This window comes from Malaclemys terrapin, chromosome 3 (assembly GCF_027887155.1).
Source record: "Malaclemys terrapin pileata isolate rMalTer1 chromosome 3, rMalTer1.hap1, whole genome shotgun sequence".
Classification (NCBI taxonomy): Eukaryota; Metazoa; Chordata; order Testudines; family Emydidae; genus Malaclemys; species Malaclemys terrapin.
This window is the reverse complement of record NC_071507.1, coordinates 65,814,774-65,840,525: the sequence shown is the minus strand read 5'-3', so window position 1 is coordinate 65,840,525 and position 25,752 is coordinate 65,814,774. Positions and strand designations below refer to the sequence as shown.

Sequence of the window (25,752 nt, the reverse complement as noted above, 5' to 3'; positions counted from 1 at the left end):
ACTGAGGGGCAGGGTAGGTGGGTATGCTCTTCCTGCTTCTACTGGAGTTCACCCCTCTTTCTGGGGTCTACTAAATATTGTCTAGGTTAACTTTTAATCCTGCAATTATTGAGAAGGCTAAGATAATTTTTGTTCATTTCCATATTTTTAAATTTTCCACTTGTATACACACACTTACTACCAACCTTAACGTTAATGGCATTTTTTGTTTTCACGGACAATAAGACTATGCACCTATTACAACAATTAATAAGGGATATACACCTTTATGCTTCAGTTCATAATACCCTGACAGTTTGTAGTTGGCTTTGGAAGAAACCTCCCCATGTGGGCAGGTTACTGATAAACTGTACATAAGAGCATTTTACACTTTCCACTGAAACATCGGATACTCGCCATTGCTGGAGACAGGATACTGGACTACACAAACCTTTGTTCTGTTCTAGCAATTCCTATTTTCCTACAGTGGAGGGGATTGGGAAAAGTGAATATTCTCCCAGCCACTGAAAGGAGGCTGGGGCTCTTCTCTGCCCTACTCTGCACTCAGAGGAAACAGGATGAGTTTGCTAACAAGTTTTTCTGTTCAATTCAATATAGATTTTTATACCATCCTCTTCACTGAGCATCTGCCAGTAGTGCACTAAGCAACATGACTGACCTCTGTCATGTGTGGTTCATTCTCTATCATCCTCTCCATGCGGGGAGAATTGTGTGTACACTTTTTAAAATGTACATGCTACTGTCTATGTTAGAGAAAGTAAGGTTGAAGCACATTGTGTTCTTCCCGAGATCGCTGCATCACTCTGTAATAATCAACCCCCTACACAAAGGCATTTACTCTATTGGAATAATGTGTCTCTAACTCCCAGTGAAGACACTAAGACCTGTGTGCATTAAGACTGCATAAGTTGTAAGGTGCCACTGATGTCAAGATGGCATAGTCATAATCAACAGCACATGGAAATGTAGACCAAGTACAAAGAATTGAAAGGGAGATAATATTTGGCACAGGAACAGAAGAACTGCTTTTGTAAAGGTCAAATTTAAAAGGAAAATTCAGATGATACTAACATGGCCCACAATGGAATGTGCTAATATACATCTGTAGGGCTCTTTTGGGGTGTCCCCACACACTATATGCTTATATATTTCTTATAAATATATGGACACACTACAAAATGTTGAAAAATAGTATTTATTAGCACCCAATTTACATGTACAAGTATATGGTACAAATAACATTTACTTGCTCCTGCAACATTAAATAAAGCTGCTCTTAAAAACCATTGCTTATTTCTGGAAGTCCATGTGATTTTGCTCAGGCCAGAATGTGGGTACAGTATACAGATATTCCACTTCACTACTGCCATATCAATATAAATACCTACATGATTACCTCAATGTTACCTCATTTTAAATTGCACATTAACAAGCAAACATAACTTTAAACACAATTGCCCCAATACGTTCCACAACCAATAGTTTCATTGCAGTTCATAAAAACAGAAAACTTAGAGAACTCCTATTGAGATGTCCCAAAGTGTACAAATAGGTGTTAAATGACTGCCCTGTGATTATTCAAATTTTGCCGTTTTGTATGTATGTCTAGGATTCTGAAAATGAATTCTGAAGTTCTGACACAATATTAAACTTTTAACTGATAATACAATGCTTTCATTCGAATACAAAAAACTTCTGGTCTGTTTGATGGTAAAAACATCTCAAAATTGTAGGGATTAGCACAAGCAGTTAGATTTTCCCCAATGAATGCAACATCCTTTTGAAATTATAGAACATTTGCAATTTATGGATTCTTATTATTGGGAGAACTAGTTACTTTGCAAATTAAAAAAATTGATATATAACTTTTAAAATAATTTATTCGCTGTGTACAAAAGAGTAGCATATATACCACCAAATTAGCATGTTTATAACTTTTACATAATCTCATACTAAACCATAGACACAAATTGACAAGCCATCAGAATTACTCAACAAAAAGATATTTTCCATCTGAGCCACCATTTCACAAAGCACCTGCAGTCTGATACTGTTACACCAAAGTAGTCATTCACGACACTCATGAGTGCGCAACATAAGAACCCCAAAGTAACATGCACGCTCAATCTTTCTCCTTGTTAATTGTTTTCAAGGATGTGTTTCCCACATTACTCTTAGTAACTGGCACCCTTTCACTTCAACTTTCATTGGAGCAGCACAAAGTTCATACTTAGGAATGTGGCAGCTATAGTCACTAATATTTTGTAGTCACCACCTGTAATCTGGGTTGCCAATCCTCCAGATTGACCTGGAGTCTCCAGGAATTAAAGATTAATCTTGAATTCAAGATTATGTCATGTGAGGCAACTTCCAGGAATATGTTCAACCAAAATTGGCAACCCTATCCATATTTTAAAAGAGGCATTACCAGACAGCTTTGGTCCCAAATATAGTTTTTGTTTTAGGGAAAAAATGAAGTACAGGAATCAAAACAAGAAACAAACTGCATTAATAGTGAAACATATTTAAAATTACTTCAGTTTTAACTATGAGTAGTATTAGTTCCAGAGGCAAAGAAATTTCTTTGAAAGACTGTTTTAACTTGAGTGTCTCTTTAAGAAACCAATTGAAGATATTCATGCAAAATACACTGCAAGCAGAGAGTATACTGATGAATATCCATGTTAAGAAGTTATTATACCTATAATTAATAGAAAATATTACACTGAATAATAGTTTTATTATCCCGTATTTTTCTACAAGCTGCTGAGATGCGTGATTTAAGAAAACCACCGCATGTAGTACAAGACTCCCTCTCAATCCACTCAGGCTCCAAAGCTATAAAATGTTTTTTGTTAACATACTCTTTTTGTATTTTCAAAAGTAAGTTGCTCCAGATTGCTAATGCTGAAGTAATACCCCTGAAATCTGTTTATGTTTGTTGTAAATGCTTGTCTGAGATGAAACAACAATTTTGGGAGCTCTACATTTGAAAAAAACAAGCTACATGTAAAGACCACAATTTCAATGAAAGATAGAATAAAAAAATAAATTCTTAATGGAAAAGTATCAGCCTGAAGTCCATCATTTATCCCTTATACAATACTTTTGGCTGCTCTTAGTAAGTAAGTCACAAAAGTCATGAATCTATTTGGTTTGGCAAGAAATTATTCCTTCCCTTTTAGAAAAGTACAAATCCAATTGTGTAACTCTTTTTTTTTAACCTTTCAGCTTAAGACTTTGGTGCTAGGACCAAAGATTTCTCAGACTCTGAGCAAGTAGTTTTGGGAGCCTGCAATTCAAGGTGAATGAATGCAACCAAACAGGACTTTTAGGCCTTGTCAGCACAGGGCTTTGAACAATTTAAAATACATGCTTAAGCATGGTGTAAACATGGTTGTGATCTTACTGTGTCATAAGTCTTGGCAGTGTAGACAGGGTCAAATTGGTTTAAAAAATATCACACTAGCTCATTAAAGTATATTTTTTTAATCTAGCTACAGTATGGATTGGTTTGTCCATGGCGACAAAGTATCTTTACTGAAAATGAGCAAGATTAAAAGCAGGTCGGTGAGGTAATATCTTTTAATGGACCAACTTCTGTTGGTGAAAGAGAAAAGCTTTTGAGCTACCCAGAGCATGTCATCAGGACCTGAAGAAAAAGTAGAAAAGAAAAAATGTCTCTTTCACCAACAGACGCTGGTCCAGTAAAAGATATTACCTCACCCACTTTGTCTTTCTATCCTGGGACCAACACGGCTACAACAACACTGCAAACACCAGATTAGAACCCTTGTTGCACCGTTCAAAGGGATTTATACCGAGAACAGAATCTTAAAGCAAGGTCTTACATTGTACAGTACTTCTCAGGTTTCAAACAGACTTCAAGCAACAAAATTAAGTCAGCAGGCAGGATACAAAAAATTAGAAAATTCACTAGAATCAGAAACTAAAATTAAAAATAAGTAGGTCCAAATGTTTTGTTCTAAATAATGAAAACTCAGATGTTGTAGTCCTAGAGACCTGAAATCCCACCTGTCCTTCAGGAAAAGTGTCTAAACAGGAAGTCGCTGTTAATCAATGCAATTCACCCTCCAAAGCAGGAAGTCAAAAACAGATGGGATTTTAAGACTCTGTGAACGTATAGTTTATGGAAGAGATTCAAATGGTAACAACAAATGAGACCATGAAAAAGGTGGCTACTCAGCAAATAGTTGTTAGTAAACAAGGAAAAGTCATCATACGCAACCTAAGAGGTTGATTTAGCAAGATTTTCACTAACAGGAGCAGACCCATTGAATGAACAGGAGTACTTGCCTGAGTAAGGATCACTTAAAAATAGGGGTTTGATCGGGCTCATGCCTTAATTTTTCACCATCCTAAGATTTCCCATTTTGTTCCATTTCACGTCAGGCCATCCCTTCAAAATTCAGTTTCCCTCCAACTACAATTTTTCTGCTTTGTAGACATACCCCACAGGCAGCCTGATGGGCAAAATGTTGTCTACCACCTGACTATTGTTACCCTTAGACATACTGAGTAGTACCTGACATTGAAAGGGGTTTGATTAGCAGATTACGTGCAATTTGTAGTTACACCACTGTTGTTCTATAAACCTAAATCCATTTATACCACAGAAGTCAAGTTATGTCACTTTTCAGTGTAGCTTCCTCCACAAAATACACAACAAAAGTCAGAGTAAATGGTAAATTCTCAACTCCTTAAGGGACAGGGGCACTATCCGAAATACTTGCCTCAGGGAAGAGCAATAGATTTCAAAAAATAAAACAAAAACAAAACTAAAACCTTACTACAGAGTTACTCTATGCCACTCAAGACAGAATTAGTTAATTTGACTGTAGCTTTGAAGCTCACCATCAGGAAAGGTCCAAGAGGTAACATGAATTAACTATGTTACAAATTATAAATTTTCCTAACAACAATACCGTACGTTCATTAGTCTTAATGTCATGGTCTGATTTTTCCCTTTTTAATAGTTGTGGCCAAATAATTTTCCATTTAGCAGTCTCAAATTTCAGAATGTATTTTTAAATGTTGTATTGTACTTAGGGTAGAGTTTCCACAGTTATTTCCATTTTGTATTTTCCCAATTTAATGAAGAGTTCCATTTCACCTATCTGAAATATATACATGTTAATAAACTGACTCATGAAATATCTTTGAAGCATTTTTCCCATTCATAGCTCATTTGCATGTCAAAATAAAAAATAAAAAGCTGCAGCATCATTTAGTAACATAGTAAAATGGCTAAAACATTTGTGTATCACACTGGAAATAAAGCAAAGTTTCCAAAGCTAAGCTTAGAATGGCATTGACTGTGTATTTATTTGTATGGAATGGATTGTTTATAATGAATTAAATGCAAAAATACCATAATCATTTATATAACATTGAGGTCATAATCTAAATCCACAAAATCATGGGCATTCAGAAATAAGGCTGAAAACCAGTCCTGCACTCCCTCCATTGTGATTAAGTTCTAATCCTATCACAGTACATGAGAACCAGTCACCTATTAACTTCTTTATGGCCTGATACTGCAAATTCTTACATATGTGCTTAAGTTGATGCTCATGTGTGGTCACACTGAAGTCTCTGAGGAGTATGTGTCAAAGTTAGACTGGACCTTGTATTTGAAAAATAAATTAACAAAACACCATTTTATTTTCAAAGATTTTGTTATAAGATACCACAAATCTCTTGCTACCCCTTCTCTAGTGGTATATTTTACTCTTTCACCAAACTATACTTTCTACTTTGGCACAAAAGGGCAAAATTTAGAATTTAAAATTGGGTCTTAAGATATCATGCAACCAGTGATGGGCAGACTTCATACAAATTGACATTCATTACAGAAAAGTCTTTAGAAGTGCTTGAAAAAGATGCGAGATATGACGTTTATGCTTGCCAATGAATTTTTGGTTTCCTTTAGAATGGATTCTAGTAACATGCTTGGAATCCGGTGTTCCTGTCAAAAAATGATGTATGTATTTTACATTAATGCATAGTTTTGTGGAACTCCCTATATCAAATGATTAAAGCAGCTGAGAATTAGAAAAATTTGGGATGAGTTCACACTGATGTATTGAAAAAAGTGTGTGTTCAGTTACTTTAGATTTTATTTACTGAAAAGGACAAGTTTTTATTTATTTGGAATTTGCAGCTTCTACATCTATGGTTATGGTTATGGTTTAATTACAAAGCTGAATACTGAACAATTACACACTTAGTAACTCAACCGTATTACGCTTGGGAATACTTAAGCTGTAACATTACTTTAACCTCACTCTGCACCCTAAAAAAAACCCTATAGGAAGTGAGGTTTATTTTAAAGATCTCTTTCTAAAGAAAATGTTTTTTTTATTAAATGAAAAACTTAAATGTGATCTGAAAATCATGGTAGTCCTAGGTGACTTTTATAAACAATATAAATGAAAAAGACATTTGAACACTCAGATTAGGATTTTACTTGGCATGTCACAGAGATTTGTCTTTAAGGTACCAAATATATAAGTGACTAAGACACTATAAAAGTGAAGGAAATATTTCCCATAATACTTAATCCAAGGTGTGTCCCAAACTAGTCTAATCCTTTTGCACAAGAAAGTATTTTAGTTAGCTGGATCGTAAACAGACAAAAACAGCATACGGTTTATCCTTGTAAATAGGAAGTGAAAAGGAGGATGTTTAAGCTTATTAGATCATTTTCACCAGATAAAGGGGTTGTAATTTCTCCTTTCAACTGGGCTTTACTAAAAACAAAAATTAATAACACAGGTTAACCTACATTGAAATTTCTATAAAACAAAACTACAAAATTGCCATGTGAACTTGATTTGGAAATAGCATAATGGCAGAATGTAATGCATCATGGGTATGGAAATGTTTAGTGGAGATACAGCAAGGAACAGAGTTGGGTCCAATCCTGTGAATATTTTCATTATTGGCCAATACACATTAATGAAATTTACAGACTATACTGAATTGGGAGGAGTTGCACATAACTAAAAAAGAAACAACAACCTGGGAAGCAATAATACTGAAAATTGTCTAAAGAAGATGGCAGATACAACTGGGATTTGAGTTTGCGATCTGACAGCAGCAAAAAGGCCAATAAAATTTTGGGCTGCGTGAGTAGAAGCATCACATCATAGAACACACAGGTTAACAGACCCTGTCTATACTAGTGCTGATGGCACTGCATCTGGAATGGTGTGTGCACCGTTTTGGACAGCAAGTTATGAAGAAATAAACTGACAAACTGAAAGGGCTGAAATGATCAGGGGTTGTAGAGAGTTGACTTGTGAGGAAAAAATGAAAAGAGCTAACATGTATAGCTTGCCTAAGAGACAATTAAGAAAGGGATATGATAAGAGTCTACAGATACCTTCAGGGTGTAAATACCAAGCATGGAGAGGAACTATGCAGTACAAAAGGACAGTAATTTGGAATAATGCGATGAAATTAAGAAAAGAAATATTTAGACTGAATATCAGGTAAAACTTTCCAATAGTGAAATATCTAAGCATTGGCGTAGTCTTCCAAGGGAAGCAACGAAAGCCTAATCATTTGGGACATATATAAAACCTCACTGGTCAAAACGCTATTTAAAACGCACAATAGGGTAACAATCCTACTTTGTCAGGCTGATGAACTAAACGGCCTAAGCGGTCCTTTCCATCCCTAACTTCTATGATGATGTCCAGAAGAGCTGACAGGCTCATGCACAGTATCCTGCAGTCCTGCTAGTACGTGAGCAGATACAGTAAAAAAGACATTAACATCAATTATGAAGACCAGCACAAAAATATATACTCCACAACTTCTTTGTAAGGCTACATTTGTTTTTTAAAGGCACCTCATCTTCCAGCTATTGCCAGCTTTAAAAGATTCACTTTTCAGTTTGAGCAAGAGCTCAAGAGTAAGAATGGAACATCTTTCAATTCACATTTGACTAGCCGCTTTTTCTTACATTCAACTTTTAATCAGTTAGAACGACAGTCTTTAAAAACAAGCATGCTGGCCTATTAGTTTTATGTACAGCAATCTAAACACCTGTAACTATGTATTATATTTTGTAAGCAAATAGCACAACATTCATTTCATACTTATTATCCTTTGTATACACAAACTGAGAAGAATTCTTAATACTAAAACATTAAAATGCACCCATGAAGTCTTCCCTTACAAGACAGATTTAATACATGTTTACAATATATATATACACATCTATAATATACATAACTTTTAGAATTTTTCAAATAAATCTTTGTAATTTCCTTTCCAAAAAGAAATAAAATAATGACACTGAAAGAACAAGTCAAGTACACAAATGATTTTTCACAAAGTTGAATGCTCAGTTTTGCAGCCAGATTTCCCCTTTTTATCATATAAAACTAAATAATTTGTGTTATTATAGTAATCTGTTTAGTGGTAAAATTCTAATGTTATTTAATGGAAATATATTGTACATCAATATCACAAACTGAAATATCTGAATATGCTGAGCAGTAAAAGGTATTCCAGGGTATTTAGCATTAAATATAGTACACTGCAGCCTCAAACAGTTTGGGGCAACTTTTTATCATAAAGCAACAGAGTGACATTGAATGTTAATCTAAACTCCCTATTGTAATCAATGGGGAGTTGGTCTGCCTAAGTGTGGTTCTGCTCTGAAAAATCACTCTAAAAATAGCATTGTGTCCTATGTTTACTGTGTTTCAATGACTCCTATTTCCAACATGTCAGTTTAAAAGAAAAGATTTCTTTATTAACTTCTAGCCAAACTCAACCTGGGATTTGAGAGTCAGGTGGGGTTCTTTCCTTCTCACATCATCACCAGTAATAAAGAATCTGCAGAACTAATTACATTCCACAAGTGGAACTGAGGACACCACTGCCTTAAATGGATTTACAGAAAGGTAACCAAGTCTGATGGTGCCCACCTTACTCTTTCTCACCTGCGATACACCCTGCAGGGACAACCGGACTAAAAACCAGCAAACTTATTTCTGTCACTAAAGTAAACAGATATACTCTGAATATAGCGAGGGACCAGATCTGCTGAGTAAAAAGGTGCTGTTTTTAAACAGTCACTTTTCACATAACCACACTTTAAAGATCAATGGCACAGCATGCCCCATACAGGGGGAACATTTCAAAAGTTCCAACGGTTTGAAAGTTAGGGAATCTCTCTAGAACAAGTAGAATCTTTCAAACTGGTGGAACTTTGTAAAGGCACCTACTGCATTAATCTGATAGCAAGGCTCACACAGAGCACTAAGAAATCATGTTTATTCTTAAAATGAAATCATGATTTTCATCCACAGTGGCTCCCTTTCTTGAAGGAATGGGAAAAAATGAAGATGTGTTGGCTAAACTCTGCTAGAGATTGCTGTAGGAAGTTTTATTATAATTTCTTGTGCCTGACCAACAATAAACAGTATTATAAATTTGAATAAATTAAATCCCTTATTACAGTATATACAGACTATTTCAGCCTGTCTCCTTAATTGTGATTAGACTATGGCCTTAGCTTCTAGCCACTTGCTATCACATTCTTCCACAAAATTAATAAAATGTATACATTTCCTGCAAACTAAATATTTGCTGTATAACATAATAGATTTAACAAAACATTACTGCATTAATAATTTTTAAAATTTAGTATTTTTTTTCCTTTTAAACAAATTTACCTTATGCTAGCAGCCAAGTGGGCTGAGATTAACGATCAGCTACTTTCCTCTAAACACCATCTAGTCATTAATACCAAAGGGATGAACAAGTGAAATTCACATGGTAGCCCAATGGGCATGTGAACGGTCACCTTTTTAGGTTACTTAATTTAAGTATGCTGTTTATAAGATTCCTTGATGAGAAACACTTGGAAGTTCCCCTCCCCTCTCCCTGCAGCAATCAGGCCACCTATTTACTTGACCATCCCTCTATAGTGTCCCATTTTATTAGCAGAGAATACAGATACCTAGTTTCGCCCAAGGCCTGCCTGGACGAATATTCACACCCTCAGAAATAAAAGCATTTCTTTTGTTGACATTTGAAACTGAGAGTTTCCAAGCTCTCAGCACCGGCTGAGTTCGCAGAAACCTGAAGAAACCTTAATTTAGAAAAGAGCACCCTGCAAAAACTAAACCATTACAAACGTTCTCTTAATTTCAGGGTAGGAAATGAAGATTCTTGCTCACGTCTCCCTCTCTTTTGTGCATCTGGTTAAATGTACAAGAGCTAGAGTTGAAAGGGAAGCACTGTGTCATACGAAGACCTTAGCCAGAGCATCTGCTCCTGCACTGGCAATATAACATTTGGATGGGTGAAATGCCACATCATGAATAGACTCATCAAATTTTTTGCGATGAGCAGTAAATTCTTGAATACAGGTTTTGCTTTCAAGGTTCCATAAGCGAATTGAACAGTCATGACCTACATAGAGAAAGGGAAATATGTTGTCTTAATTGTAAAAAACATTCAAGTTATTATGATAAAGGAAGAGGTTAACATTTGATGTACTTACTGCCAGACATCAAGTACAAGCCATTAGGATCAACAGCTAAACTTGTGACTGCATCTAAGTGGGCTACCATTGCGTGGATCAGTTTTCCTTTGAAAGAAAAGATTATCTGTGTTATTTTTCTACAGTTATTTTTTGTAATTCAACATATTATGGCAATTTACTTTGTATGGCCCCACTAAATCTGAAAGAGAATGAACATTTTAATTCTGTCGATTGCTTTTTCTCACTGATTGGAGCCTTTCACATTTTATATTATATTAAAGAAAAATACTTTCTCATGACTGGGTGAGTATGGTTATGTATCAACTCATTTTATATTGTTAATTTGCTTAAGTGGTCAACAGTTCTAACGTCAACAACTGTGTTAATCCATTGCACTGCATATACAACATACACTTTGTGGACTGTAACAATCAATAGTTTTTCCTGAGCTGATGCTGCAGCCAGAGTGCATATACAAGTCACTGCTTCCTAACTGACTTAGAGGTCAGTTATTCAGCAATAAGCCACAACAATGTGTGCATCGGTAGGCAATCATCCACATTTTGGGTAAATACAGTTGAGTGCCTTCAATCATTTCAAAATGGAATCAGTCCTTTACTACTGTTGAACCTTGCATGACTTATTGCTATTATAGCAGCTCCTTCATTTAAAACCCACAAGTGTTTTGTATGTTTTATATGGAATATATTCTTCTGTTGTGGAAGGAAATTAACACAAGAAGGGTAAAAAAAAAAAACAGGAAAAAGGTTTAGGCTTTTTGTCTACTTGTTCAATTTTTAAAAAATAGGTTTATTTATTTTCATCTTTTCCCCCCAGCTTCTACTATCCCTTGCCATGAGCTCAGATGACACTTTAAGCTCTCGTGTTTTACTGTAAAAAAAACCACTGGGAATACTGAATTGTGTGCAATACAACTTTTAAGAAAGTGAATTGGCAATAGCAAGAGGGCCACAGATTGCTGGGAAAGGATTGGTTTACTACTGCCATTGAATCCCACAGCACCTCTGTGCAGGTAATTGGATCCCTTAAAACTGAACTGGGAATGTTAATTCAGCTCCCCGTCCAGACAAACTGAATTAAAAACTGCCCAGTTGTTCCTGGAGAAGAGGCCATTTTCTTTGAAGCAACATTGCGGGAGGGGCGCTCCCATTGAGTCTGGACCAATGTCATTAGTGGAACTTCAAAAGGAAACTACTGCTTCCCCAAACAGGCCAGGCCAGACCCAGTGCTCAGCAATCCTACAGAGATGCCTAGGCTGCTTTTAACTGCTTATGAGGATCCAAGCAGGCAGAATTAGAAAAAAAAAAAGATGAAAAATCAGCAAATGAAAATTTTAGACCAACATGAGGGGAAGTTTCCTAAGAATGAGTTTCCACTAGGTCTGTGCAATAGCCCTACAAGGAAAATGGAGAAATCACTACCACGTGAGACATTTAAAACCAGAAACTGTAGACTGCAACAGTGCAAGTTTCCCGACATTGCCTCACATTTCTACAGATGCAGTCTGGACCGATAGTTCGGTGTCAAAGGTCATTCAATTCTTGACCTCTCTCATGAGAATGCCCACAAATTTGCGTTTGTTGGCAGTATCTAGTGAAAGAACACTTACCTGTATTGTTGTCATAGAATTTGATGTGCCTGTCTTCATGGGCAGTGATACTAATAGGAAGCGTTGGATGGCTGACAACTCTGTTGATCTGGCAGGAAGAGTTAGCGGCTATGAAAAAAATATATAGTGAATCTCTAAAGATTGAAAACTCCAGCACACATGTTCCTTTGAAAGAATAAAATTAGTAACAAGTTTTGGGTTAAAAATTCTTCCTAGGCATTAAATCTACCAAGTGTCTGTAATGGAAGCTCTCTCAAGCAATAACTTACTTTTATATAGTGCCTTTTATCCTAAATCATTCCACAGCACTTTAAAAGTGACACACATGCACACTCACTGTCACTCAGACACACTTACCTAAGATTGATATGCTTACGTATAATATCCATGCATGGGGATACATAGAGGAGGGGTTTTGCTATGGATGCCCCCAACCTATTTCCTCTGCTTTAATTTGTACTATTACAGCAACTGCTTAAAAATATCCCAATAGAATTATGAGTCACACAATGCATGTTCAAAATATGTATTTCTTCTGACCTTTTACCAGAGATCTGTGGTTCACTGTGTTGCTGGATCCCTGCATGAGGTCTAGAGGATTAGCTGTAAAATTATCCATCACTACTTAAAATCCAGCAACTGCATTTCACTCTATAATTTCACCTGACACCCAACTTGCCTATTTTTTGTGAACATACTCTCATTTTGAGTAAAATAATACAAGCTTTCAACAATAAAAATATCAACCTCTCTCAATGAGGAAATGTTTTCATTTTGGATACATACTGGTATCTATGTTGGACTCCAAGGTAAGAATTCGTTGCCGTGTCTCCATGTTAAAAATGCAAGTGTGCCCACTGTTAAATGATGCTACCATGTGGCTTGGGTCACTGCTCACAAGGTCCACAGAAGAAGGGATTCCCATTTCTACAGAAAAGCAGCACATTTTTCAGAAATGAATTAGTTGGTAAAAGCAAGAAACCAGGTAACATTTTGGTATAAAAAAATAATATAGTTTCATTATGACATAAGGAAATAGTTAACGCTGTCTAAAACTATATGATTTTCAAACATTACTTATCAATTGAAACATTGACTGCCATCTTGCACTTGATAATATAATAAATACAAGTCATTATTTGAAGTGATACTCTACAGTGGTTCATTGGTTTATAACAGATTTTATTATCTAGAGAGAGTAAGGACCCAGAATCTAAGCCCATATTATCTAATATGGTCACCAACTTAATCTTAGTTGGTGGATATACTATCTCAGATAATATTTTTTATTAAGATGCTTTATTTAGAGCTTGGGCTGGGATAGGAGATCCATTTCTACTTCGAAGTATGTTCATTTCTTGCATGGAGCTCTAAGACTAATTCCCAGAGAAAAACATCTGTAGGACAAAGTTAGAGGACGCAAGTAACTTAAAGGGTAAAAATACTTACAAAAAAGTTGCATTTGTTTAAAAACTATTATTAAAACTAAGATGGAGTCTTCAAGACCAGCATGGAGGAATGTGTGGGACAATAACAGAAATTATAACAGCTAAGCTATAAGCATTTAAGTAGGAAATTATTCTGTACCTGGATTATCATTAAATATATTAAGAGCTGGAGCAATTTCTGAAGCTTTCCATAAACGTATGGTGCCATCTGCTGAACAGGATAGTAAACGCTGGTGTGCTCCACTATAAACCAAGCCCCATACTGCATCTGTGTGGCCTAAAAATGCACCTCTTAGAACAGACGGATCTGTGAAAAAAGTTATATGGGATAAATGTTTTGAAACAAAATTTAAATAAAGAGAAACCAGGCACTGAATTAGAAGTTATTTCTTTGGCTGTATATAGAATCAAATATTAAAACAGAGGATCTGGCTGGGCCTATCACTGAAGAAGTTTAGCTTATTCAGTGTAACGGTACTCAAATTTCACTAGGGTATCTGGAATTCAGTTATATAATTTGTATTTTTAAACAAAAAAATTGGCTTTTACAACATCTCTAAAAATCCACTTCCTCTATACCACTAAAACTCTTACTATCTTGTACTGATTACTGCCACCTCCTCCTTTCTGGCCTGTGCTTCTTTCCTACCCGCTCAGTATATTCAAAATACTGTAGAGCGTAAAGCACCTTCCTTTCCTGGTGCTCTCCCTGCTCCTTGAGTCTCTTTAGTGGGTTAACATCTCTTTCTAAATCAAGGCCAAACCCCGCAGCCTCATCATAAGGCCCTATATACACAGCTCAGACCCTGCCTATATTTTAAGCTATCTTCTGCCTCCTCTTGCTCCCTATGTGCACTCTTCTCTTTAGTGTTCCCCAGCTGTTTCCTTTTCTCAAGTGCAGCTCTATACCTTTCACCATGTTGCCACCAATTCTTAGAACAGACTATGTGCAGGCCAAGCAATCTTGATCCTCTTCAAATGTGTTTCTTTCCACTAGTACACTATCTTTAATTTATAACATAATCCTAAACCCCCCAAAACTTACCAGAAACTAACACATAAATGAAAAATAGGTATGATTTTTTTTGCAAACCCATAGTCTCCCAAAACTATTTCCTTTCCAAAGTTTTTCTTTTGTCCCCGTTTTCCATGACCACCACTGTTATTTATTAAATTCTATAATTTACACATTTCCTCAGCACAGCTCGTCTTCCTACATGTTTCTACAAAGCTATTCACCCCAGTGGTATTATAAAAATAAGAAGAAGCACTTAGAAAGGGAGAAACATTCTGATATCTTCATAATGTGTACAGAGGATGAGAAATGAAAGGATAATTCCATGTATTCCTAGCCTTTTCCAATCTGAAAGTGTTCATGTATAATATCAACAGAACCAACAGGAAAAAAAAGAAGTTGCAATTATGCTACATTAGGGAGAAATTAGCATTCAAGAAGTTAAACATAAGTTAAGATTAAAATGCCATAAATAGCATGTCAGCTTATTTTTCAAAAGCCAACTTTCATACAAACCATACAGGAAACATCATGTTAAGAAGTCTCTTGACATAGCCCTTGTTCTTTGTTAAACTGGCAGGTTCCACCCTTTTGCCAGCCCGTAACAAAGAGTCAATCCAAGAACTAATGCAGCAGTTTACTTATGATTTGTCTACATGGCGAGTTAGTGCACAGCAAACTGGTGTGCTGTAGATTCACACTGCGGCTTGCATGTACTAACTCACTATGTAGTCAAGGCCTTTGATACTAAAACCAATAGTTACCTTTTTCTTTCAAGTTCTGAATATCACAGTGCTGCTAAATTCAGCAAAAGTTCAAGTTTTCACTAGATACCTCATTTTCACTTGCTAAGTGTCTGTGACAAAAACGTGCCAAGTGGGACAAAAACGTACCATAAGAATCATAGGGGTCAATATTTGGGTTTGTCGTATTCCAGGCCTGGATGAGGCCATCAGTTCCTCCACTATAACACTGCTCACCATTACTGCTCATTACCACACAGAGCACTGGGCCACTGGAAAAAAACCCACAGAAACCAAATTATCAATTTCAACTCTTTTCACTGATTACATGTAAGAAAAATAACTCTTAAATCTATGTTCAAACAAAACATTTGGTCTTGTGAACTCTTAACTGAGACTCACTAGATGGAAACACTGCAACAAAAATACTGCACATTTCAGGTGGTCTGAGATAGTGCTTTTGACTTTGACTAAAAAGGCTCCCCCACCTCAGTGTCCAGTCATATTATTAAAGTTAGACCAAATTAATGATTAAATCAATTGCACGAAGTACAAAAGCAGCAATAACGATGTGCCTGTTACTACCAGTTTTAAAATATAATTCAACTTAACTATTTTGCCTGCGAACAGCTTCATACTGTACACACATTTAATAGGAAAAAAAATTCTGTACGGCAGTAACAAGCACAAAAGTTCCCTATATTTGCAATACTTATAATTAGATTTGTTTTTTTAAACTGGTAGCTTTAACAAGCTCCAACTCTAATAAAGACATTCATAATAGATCCAAACACACATACAAATATTTAAAATGGATAATATGGAAACTAAATTAATAAAAAGACTAGCTGATTTTTTATACATGGTAGAAATTAATACTTGAAAACTTTAAACACATAAAAACTGTTATTTCTCAGAGTACAATAGTGTTTCTTACCTATGTGCTCTGAATGTATATATAGGTTCTACATCAAGAGAGGCACTCCTAAACAAAAGCACAGGAGAGCGGTTTCAGAGTTTATGTTACAGTACACAAGTGTTCCCCGAAATATTTTTTGAAAACAGAATGCTGAAACAGCTAACTTGTCCAACGGCTGTAAACTCATATGAAAGTTTTCCCCAACCATCTTACATCTCCAAAAAGCAATACTGGAAAGATTTTTTTTTGTAAAGCAGCCAAACAAACAAACAAAAAAATTGAATCAGACTAATCATGAGCAATCCTACAACAAGCAAACCAAAAAGAGGAAATAAACTTTGAATAGATTATGTATATTCTGTGGGCCACATTTTATATTGTGCTCAGCCACAAGAGAGAGGGAGGGAGCTGATTACAGCTCACTGATTCTAAGGTCAATTATGCCAAAGCCCCAAGTGAATTTACAGCAGCTAAGAACATACTCTAGACTCTACCAGCTGGTAACTATCCCTAAGGAACTGCAAGAGTACACCATGCTCTGGCCAAGTCTCTCCCCACCAATCACTCTGGTGACTCTAGGAGTGGCGGCATAGTTACTGCCTGGCTATTCAGGAAATCTCCAGCAGAGGAGATGCATCCAGATCCAGCAGCACACAAGGTGCAGAGTGGGCCAGAGAATCTGATCTCATGTCTGTCCATATTTTTATTAGTAAATATATATCACTTACGTGTGTGTGTGTAATTAAATAGGTCACCACCTTTAAATAAGTTTTCCTAGTAAAATAATATAACAGTATCTATATGGAAGTACAGTAAACAGAAATCATATGGTATTTTCATAATGAAAAGAAAAGAGATTAATGAAGTTACATGGCGTCAGCCTGGCATTCTTTTAAGGTCTGTATCTTACAACAGCCTCATGCCCCCTCGCAATGAAGTGAAAAGGGAGGACTCCCATTGACTCCACCTGCAGTTGGATCAAGCCCCAAATGACCTTTTCTTTGTTGCTACTGTTTCTCTAAACAATTAGTTTAGATGTTTTCACATAAACAACACTTAAATAAGAATAGCCTTACTTTTTTGCTGGTGCTGTTTTTTGTAAATTCCACATTTTTAACGTATGGTCCTCGGATGCAGTTATTAAGACTGGTTCAACTGGATGGAAAGCCAGACCTCTTATTCCATCAAAATGACTTCTTAATGTGAACTTGGGATTCCAGGTCTTCCTCAGTGCATCCTTATTGTTTGCTATCTATTTGGAAAAAATACCCAAAACTTATACTTAGTTTGGTGGACTCACAACAGAAGGAGAAATCAGAATTTTAATCTAGCATTTATGGATTACTTCAAATTGTTACTTCATTTTCATATCTCCAGGTCTTTAAACTAACCAGCACTCTATTTACCAAGCATTAGAAAACTCATATTTACATATATAGGTAGTATATACAAAAGTCAGATTATTTGCACCTTACTTTTCTTCCTCACTTTTATGTTTTTAAAAAGTAGCAGTAGTTTATGAGCAGAATTAAAAATAAGATCATAAATAACATAAATTGGATTACTTTTTAAAAATGATAAAGAGAAGCATCCCATAAAAACAGAGGGTGGAAGTCCTCCCATATGGACATGCCTCTGTGCAAACATGAAATGCTCTGCGAGTCACATTTATTATCGCTCAGTGACTCAAAGTTTCTCAGTTTACAAGTCACAAGATACCCTTCCTAACAACCAGCACTGCCAACTCAGCCTAGGATATGGAAGTTCAGCTGTGTTCTTTCTGGTTCACATATTAACAACAGTGGCCTTGACTCAAACAGGGTGCATTATAGGAATAGTTAGGATGCAATTGGGGTGTGGACCTTAAGGTAAAATATCTGTGATGGAAATGTGGCTAGCAATTCTGTCAATGGACAAGCCAGGAAATAATCCAATTTATTTTCTTAGAGATGTATCGGCTTTGTTGTGCTAACAGGATCAGTACAAATTTATTTTTATCAGTAAAATAAGCAGTGATGACTTGGAATTAAAAAAAGGAAGCAGAACAGTTGAGTAAGACCATATTTACAAAGGTTTCAGAGTGGTAGCCGTGTTAAGTCTGTATCAGCAAAAACAACGTGAAGTGGGTTTTAGCTCACGAAAGCTTATGCCCAAATAAATTTGTTTGTCTCTAAGGTGCCACAAGGACTCCTCGTTATATTTACAAAGATACTTCTCTGACAATAACTGCTTTTTAAAAGTGACCCAAATGATAATCCAATCTCAGTAACATAAAAGAAATGCTGTAAGGCAGTCATTTCAACACAGCTCCCTTGGACAAAGGCTGAAATAAAACACTGGATGATCTTTTAGGGCTTTGTCATCAACCACTGCCTGCGCTAAGTTTCACAGAATCACAGGACTGCAATGGACCTCAATCAAGTCCCCTGCACTCATTTGCTTGGCAATAACAGATAAAGTCCACTAATAAAATGTTGATACAAAAACCAAATCAGGACTAAAGGTATCATAATATTTTTTGTGAAGCACATTTCATGTAGATCCTAACATGTGTGTCTATAATTAATTGCAGGCAAACAGAGAGGATTGATGCCCCTTTGAAAGATTGGTCTTTAATAGAATACAGCTCAGAGATTTCAATATTGAAAAATCTATGCATTCTATCCAGCATATCTTCAAACAGTATGTACTATGTATCAGAAACTTAAAAAGTGAAATTGTTTCCCAGAGTTTAATAAATATTGAAGTAATAATGAGAACACGCAGTTAGCATAGAAACCTAAAATTTTAGAAAACCCGGCTCAATAAGCATTAAAGGAAAAATAGTGGTTACTAAATCTGTAAACGAGGTTCTTGGAGTGACAAATTATTTTAGATTAAATTCAATGTTCCTTTTCAGTTAAAAAAGACTGCAGATCCTCGAGACTCTTCCTTTATTGCAAACAGACGAAGTGTAAGCTCTTTCATATGAATGGATTAGAGGACTCCAACAACACTTGCAAATATCATTTTGCAAACACTTTTCTTTATTCTATATGTTGCACATGTGGGGTTCCTCCTGTAGTCTGTACCCATGTAAAACTGCTGACTTCACTGAGATCTTCACACACATATAGATGGCAGAACCTCAAATGGCTTATTTTAAACTACCACTTACATCGTAAGTCAGTGAATCTGCCTCATTGGCAACTGTAAGGCCTGCCAATTCTCCAAGACCCAGCTCACTTTCAAGGGCTTCATCTGCTCCCATAATGAATGACTTCCCTGATGTAGGAGGGAACGTTAAAGCTTCCACTGCAAGAAAAAGAAAAACATGCAAAAAGTCATAGCTATATACATACAATTCTGTGGGTTTTCATGTAAAAATACCTGTTCGTTTTCCCTGTAAAATATTATATATTAAATTACCTCAATTAGTAACCAAGGACAAAAGAGCAATAGCCATTCACGCATGCGGAAAAGACACACATTCCAAAAAGATATCCAAGGCACTTTCCAGTAAATGGAGGTCTTTGAATATGTTGCTTTCACAGATCCACACCCTTGGAGTCCATATGTCTCAGGACTGCTAAAAGCAATTGTTTATGTCCCTTTTAGCTCTTTCTAATGCCAAAGTAATAAACAGGTGCACAGCCACTTCCTCAGTTTTATACAGAATACACAGACGCTCCAAAGATGCAGGGAAGGGAAGAATGGAAACGGGGGTTGGTTGAGGCGACACATTCGGAGAACTTCAGGTATTAAAAACCTAGGTTTTTCCTTCTATATACTGCTTCCACAGCTATCTTGGAAATTATAGCTATACATACCCAGAGGAGCACTGGGTATTTAAAAAGGGAGTGTTGAAGCACTCTCTCATAAGAAGCATCTGACCTAGCCTTTCAACTGACAGCAATGTTAGGTAAAAATAAAAACTGAGAAGTCTTCAAATTTCAGAGGTGATTATGTGTCGTAGATACGATAGAAATGGTATCATAACTGGTGGAATTAGCCTTCAGGTCACATGATATTCATCGTTGAGTTAACAGGAATGAAAACAGAACAATGAAATTTGGATACCATCTATACCTTAACTAATTTCCCTGTGGAGCTCACACCAAAAAATTTCAAGGAGCCTATATGACTTATGGAAATTCTAGCCTATGCATCACATTCAACTTGAAGTATACAGCTGCTCCAGGAGAACTGAAGTTTAGAAAAGAAAACTAGCAAGGAGAGGGGACCAGATGCAATCAAAAATTAGACATCACTTTTGCCACAAATCTTCAATTTCTTCATTGCTCTTGAATTTCCAAAGTTGTGGCTCATACTTTATTATTATTATATTTTATAATTTGCAACAAAGAGGTTGCAGCCTTTCCTGGAAGATGCAAACTTGACTAGTCATTCATGCTTCTGCAGTCTTCAGGTTAGGCTGTTGCTGTGCCCTCTTGAGGACTAGCTGGAATCTTCATCTACAGTGCACTAAGTTGCAGCCTATTGCTTACAAAAATGGGTCAGCGAGAGCTAATTATGCCTATACTCAGTTAACTCCACTGGCTTCCCATTTGTTTCCAGATGTAATTCAATATATTGATTCTAATTTACTGCAAAAACTCATATGTAGCTTGGAAATAGCTGCCTTAATGTTTTCAGCACTGCAACTGTTGATTAGATACTTTTGCTACCAGTGTCAAGTTAGACATTTTAGGGATTTAATGTGGGATGCTTTCAGTGGAAGGTCACTGCCACTGTATATCTTGCTCTTTCAGGTGTGTCACCAGAACCTGACTGCAAAGATCTTCGGAGTGTGGGATGAGATGCATCTTTATGATAAAGCATTTGCTCAACTATGACAATCACTGGGTTATGACTGGAATGGTATTGTTAAACAGATACACTTTTAAAACACTTCTCAAATGTTAACACATTACAAAGGTACAAAGAATGGATATTTGTGTTGTCCATTGTGGGTAGTTTAGATGCTACATTTAATCTTTGTAATGCTAAAGTGACAGGCATACAAAAGGAGATGTTACTTACCCTGTACAGTAACTGGAATTCTTCAAGGTATTTGTTGGGTGTTACACTTAGGTGCACATGAACTCCATGCACCTTTGATCAGAGGCTTTTGATAGCAGTGTGCCCATTTGGTCCACACATGCATCCTAGCGTATTCATGCCCCAGACTGAGGGTATGCAAGAAGTGTCAGATGAACTGCCCTTAGTTCCTTCTCTACTACAAAGTCCTATAACACAAAGATTCTGAGGCAGAGAGGAAGAAGGCAGGTAGTGAAGCATCATAGGGTCAAACATCTTGAACTCCAGTTACCATAGAGGGTAAGTAACCTTTCCTTCTCTGTCAGGTAACATCCCTATGCTCCATTCCAGGTGACTTCTCAACAGTACTTTCTAAAGGAGGTGGGTGCTTTGGAGTGTAGTCTAACATAGTTTGCAGAACTGCAGTCCCCAAGGCAGCATCTGCCCTAGAGGCGAGTACTAAGGCATAGTGTTCTGACAAGGTGTAGATGAAAGTCCACAGCAGCTTTGCCTATTTCACCAATGGATACATTCTTAAACAGGCCTATGGAAGTAGACTGAGATCTGGTGGAATGGGCTACAACCCTAAAAGGAGGCTTAGCATTAGCAGCCTCATAGCAGAAGATGATACAATTGGAAACCCACTTAGAGAGTCTTTAGGAAGAAAGAGGGGCTCCTTTAATTCTGTCCACGAAAGGCAGAAACAGCCTGGGAGAGACTCTGAAGGGTTTAGTCCTTTCCAAATAAAAAGCCAATACCCTCCTGATGTCTAAGGTGCATAAGGTGCATCCTAAACCTCATCCCTAGTCAGATGAGGTTTAGGATGAAACACTGGCAGCCGATGACCTGACTGATATTAAAGTCTGAGGTTACACTGGGTAAAAAAGGGAAATGTGACCAAAGACATACCTTTTCTTTATAGAAAACTGTGTAGAAAGGGACCAACCATTAAGGCACCAAGCTCACCAATTCTCCTAGTGGAGGTGATGGCCACTAAAAATACAGTCTTCACAGACAAGTGTAGAAGGACACACTTAGCTAGTGGCTCAAAAGGGAGGCTTCACCAGAAAGTTGAGGGCCAAATTCAAGTCCTATATAGGAGTGGGTTCTTTGACATGTGGAAGAAGTCAGCCAACTCTCTGATGAATCTGGAAGTGATGGGGTGAGCAAACACTGAAAGCCAATCAACAGGGCAATGGAAAGCTATGATAGCTGCTAACAGAACTCAGAGAGAGGCATGAATTCTTCAAACTCGACAGGTAATCTAAGACATCCAAAAGGGAAGACTCAGCAGGGGATACAACAATGGTGGAATCTCTTTCATTTCTGCAGGTAAGTTTTTCCAGTTGATGCTTTTCTGCTATTCAACAAAAAAGACGGTTACTCACCGTTGTAACTGTTGTTCTTCGAGATGTGTTGCTCATATCCATTCCATTAGGTGTGTGCGCGCCGCGTGCACGATCGTCGGAAGATTTTCTACCCTAGCAACACCGGCGGGTCGGCTGTGGAGCCCCCTAGAGTGGCGCCTTCATGGCGCTGAATATATACCCCAGCCGACCCGGCGCCCCCTCAGTTCCTTCTTGCCGGCTACTCCGACAGTGGGGACGGGGGGCGGGTTTGGAATGGATATGAGCAACACATCTCGAAGAACAACAGTTACAACGGTGAGTAACCGTCTTTTCTTCTTCGAGTGCTTGCTCATATCCATTCCATTAGGTGACTCCCAAGCCCAACTTAGGTGGTGGGGTCGGAGTGAGACATTGCTGTGTGCAAAACCACTGATCCGAAAGCAGCATCGTCTCTGGACTGCTGCACTAGTGCATAGTGAGCTGTAAATGTGTGGACTGATGACCAAACCGCTGCTCTACAAATGTCCTGGATCGGAACTTGTGCCAGGAAAGCCGTCGAGGAAGCCTGGGCCCTCGTGGAGTGAGCGGTGAGGTGCGGTGCTGAGACACCTGCCAGGTCATAGCAAGTCCGGATGCAAGACGTAATCCAGGAGGATAGGCATTGTGAGGAGACCGGTGAGCCTTTCATTCGGTCGGCCACTGCAACGAAGAGTTGTGTCGTCTTTCTAAAGTGCTTTGTGCGGTCAATATAGAAGGCCAGGGCCCTTCGTACGTCCAGGGAATGCAAACGTTGATCCTGGCGAGTGGCATGTGGTTTGGGATGAAAGACCGGGAGAAAGATGTCCTGGTTGATATGAAAAGGAGAAACCACCTTAGGGAGAAAGGCAGGATGTGGACGAAGCTGCACTTTATCCTTATGGAAAACTGTATAAGGGGGCTCGGATGTAAGCGCCCTGAGTTCAGAAACGCGCCTTGCTGAGGTGATGGCTACAAGGAAGGCTGTCTTCCAGGATAGGTACAAAAGTGAACAGGTGGCCAGTGGCTCGAATGGAGGACCTGTGAGCTTGGAGAGAACCAGGTTGAGGTCCCACGTCTGAACGGGCTGACGTTGTTGTGGGTACATCCGGTCTAAGCCCTTGAGGAATCTAACGACCATCGGGTTAGAGAATACCGAGGACGCGAGTTCCCCTGGGTGAAAGGCCGATATAGCGGCCAGGTGAACTCTAATTGAAGATATCGCCAACCCCTGCTGTTTTAGGGAGAGGAGATATTCCAAAATGAGAGGAATGGGTGCCTGCAACGGGGACATGGCTCGTTGTTCGCACCAACAGGAGAACCGCTTCCACTTGGCCAGGTACGTGGTGCGTGTTGAGGGCTTCCTACTGCTCAGCAGAATCTGTTGGACAGAGTGCGAGCATTGCTGCTCTGCCTGGGTGAACCATGGAGCAGCCACGCCGTGAGGTGGAGTGATTGCAGGTCGGGGTGACGCAGCCGGCCGTGGTCCTGAGAGATGAGATCCGGACACAACGGAAGCGGGATCGGTGTCTGAACCGAGAGTTCCAACAGTGTGGTGTACCAATGTTGTCTCGGCCACGCTGGAGCGACCAGAATTACCTGTGCCTGGTCTCTGCGCAATTTTAACAGTACCTTGTGGACCAGAGGAAACGGAGGGAAGGCATAAAACAGGTGGTCTTTCCAGGGAAGGAGAAACGCATCCGAGAGGGAGCCCGGAGCTCGACCTTGCAGGGAGCAGAACACGTGGCACTTCCTGTTGTCTCGAGATGCAAACAGGTCTATCTGGGGAAACCCCCACCTCCGGAAGATGGAATGTATGATGTCCGGACGGATAGACCACTCGTGCGTCTGGAAGGACCTGCTGAGTCAGTCCGCTAGAGTGTTCTGGACTCCAGGGAGGAACGATGCCGTGAGATGGATTGAGTGGGCGATGCAGAAGTCCCACAGGCGAATGGCCTCTTGGCATAGAATTGACGAACGTGCTCCTCCTTGCTTGTTGATGTAAAACATGGCCGTGGTGTTGTCGATGAGAACTAACACACATCGGCCACGTAGGAGGTTGAGAAATGCCTGGCACGCCAGGCGCACCGCCATCAGTTCCCGAACATTGATGTGCAGGGCTAGCTGGGGTGCAGTCCACAGGCCCTGGGTATGGTGTTCGTTGAGATGGGCGCCCCAACCCAGAGATGAAGCGTCTGTGACCAGGTGCAGAGAGGGTTGTGGGGCGTGAAATGGCATCCCCTCGCAGACCACATTGTGATCTAGCCACCAGGTGAGGGAGGTCAGGACCGAGATCGGGACCGTGACCACCATGTTCAGGCTGTCCCGATTTGGTCGATATATTGACGACACCCAGGTCTGGAGTGGGCGAAGCCGAAGTCTGGCATGCCTGGTTACGTACGTGCAGAAGGCCATGTGACCCAGCAGGGTAAGGCACGACCTCACCGTGGTAGTTGGGAACGCCTGGAGCCCTTGAATGAGGCTCGTGATGGTGCCAAATCGGTTGTCTGGCAGGATGGCTTGTGCACGTCTGGAGTCTAGAACTGCGCCTATGAATTCTATTCTCTGGGTAGGTTCTAGAGTGGATTTGTCCTTGTTGAGTAGGATGCCCAACTCGTTGAATGTGTGCACTATTATGTGGACGTGAGCTTGAACTTGCTCCTTGGTGCGACCGCGTACCAGCCAGTCGTCTAGGTACGGGAACACCTGTATCCCTTGCCGACGAAGGTACGCTGCCACGACAGCCATACATTTCGTGAACACTCTTGGGGCCGAGGATAGGCCGAAGGGAAGGACTGCAAATTGGTAGTGCACCATGTTTACCACGAATCGCAGGAAGCGTCTGTGAGGTGGGTAAATTGAGATGTGAAAGTATGCGTCTTTCATGTCGAGGGCGGCGAACCAGTCTCCAGGATCGAGGGAAGGGATAATGGCCCCCAAAGAGACCATGCGGAACTTCAACTTTACTACGAATTTGTTGAGTCCGCGCAAGTCCAAGATGGGCCGCAGACCTCCTTTGGACTTGGGGATCAGGAAGTAACGGGAATAAAATCCTCTGCCCCTTAACTCTACTGGAACCTCCT

The 25,752-nt window shown here is 38.8% G+C and overlaps 1 protein-coding gene across 3 annotated transcripts in view; it reads right to left on the bottom strand.

Moving 5' to 3' along the window:
- Window positions 1-1,176: 1,176 nt before the first annotated feature.
- The window catches only part of STRN (striatin), a 107,725-nt gene continuing 83,149 nt past the window's right edge, over window positions 1,177-25,752 (bottom strand). For all 3 annotated transcript variants that reach the window (XM_054023345.1, XM_054023347.1, XM_054023346.1), the window contains 9 exons: window positions 19,444-19,580; window positions 17,363-17,538; window positions 16,305-16,352; window positions 15,518-15,639; window positions 13,749-13,916; window positions 12,948-13,088; window positions 12,162-12,269; window positions 10,550-10,636; window positions 1,177-10,458 (listed from right to left, as the gene is read on the bottom strand). In XM_054023345.1, coding sequence (XP_053879320.1) covers window positions 10,289-10,458; window positions 10,550-10,636; window positions 12,162-12,269; window positions 12,948-13,088; window positions 13,749-13,916; window positions 15,518-15,639; window positions 16,305-16,352; window positions 17,363-17,538; window positions 19,444-19,580 — 1,157 coding nt within the window. In that variant the 3' untranslated portion in view covers window positions 1,177-10,288. The remainder of the gene's footprint in view (window positions 10,459-10,549; window positions 10,637-12,161; window positions 12,270-12,947; window positions 13,089-13,748; window positions 13,917-15,517; window positions 15,640-16,304; window positions 16,353-17,362; window positions 17,539-19,443; window positions 19,581-25,752) is intronic.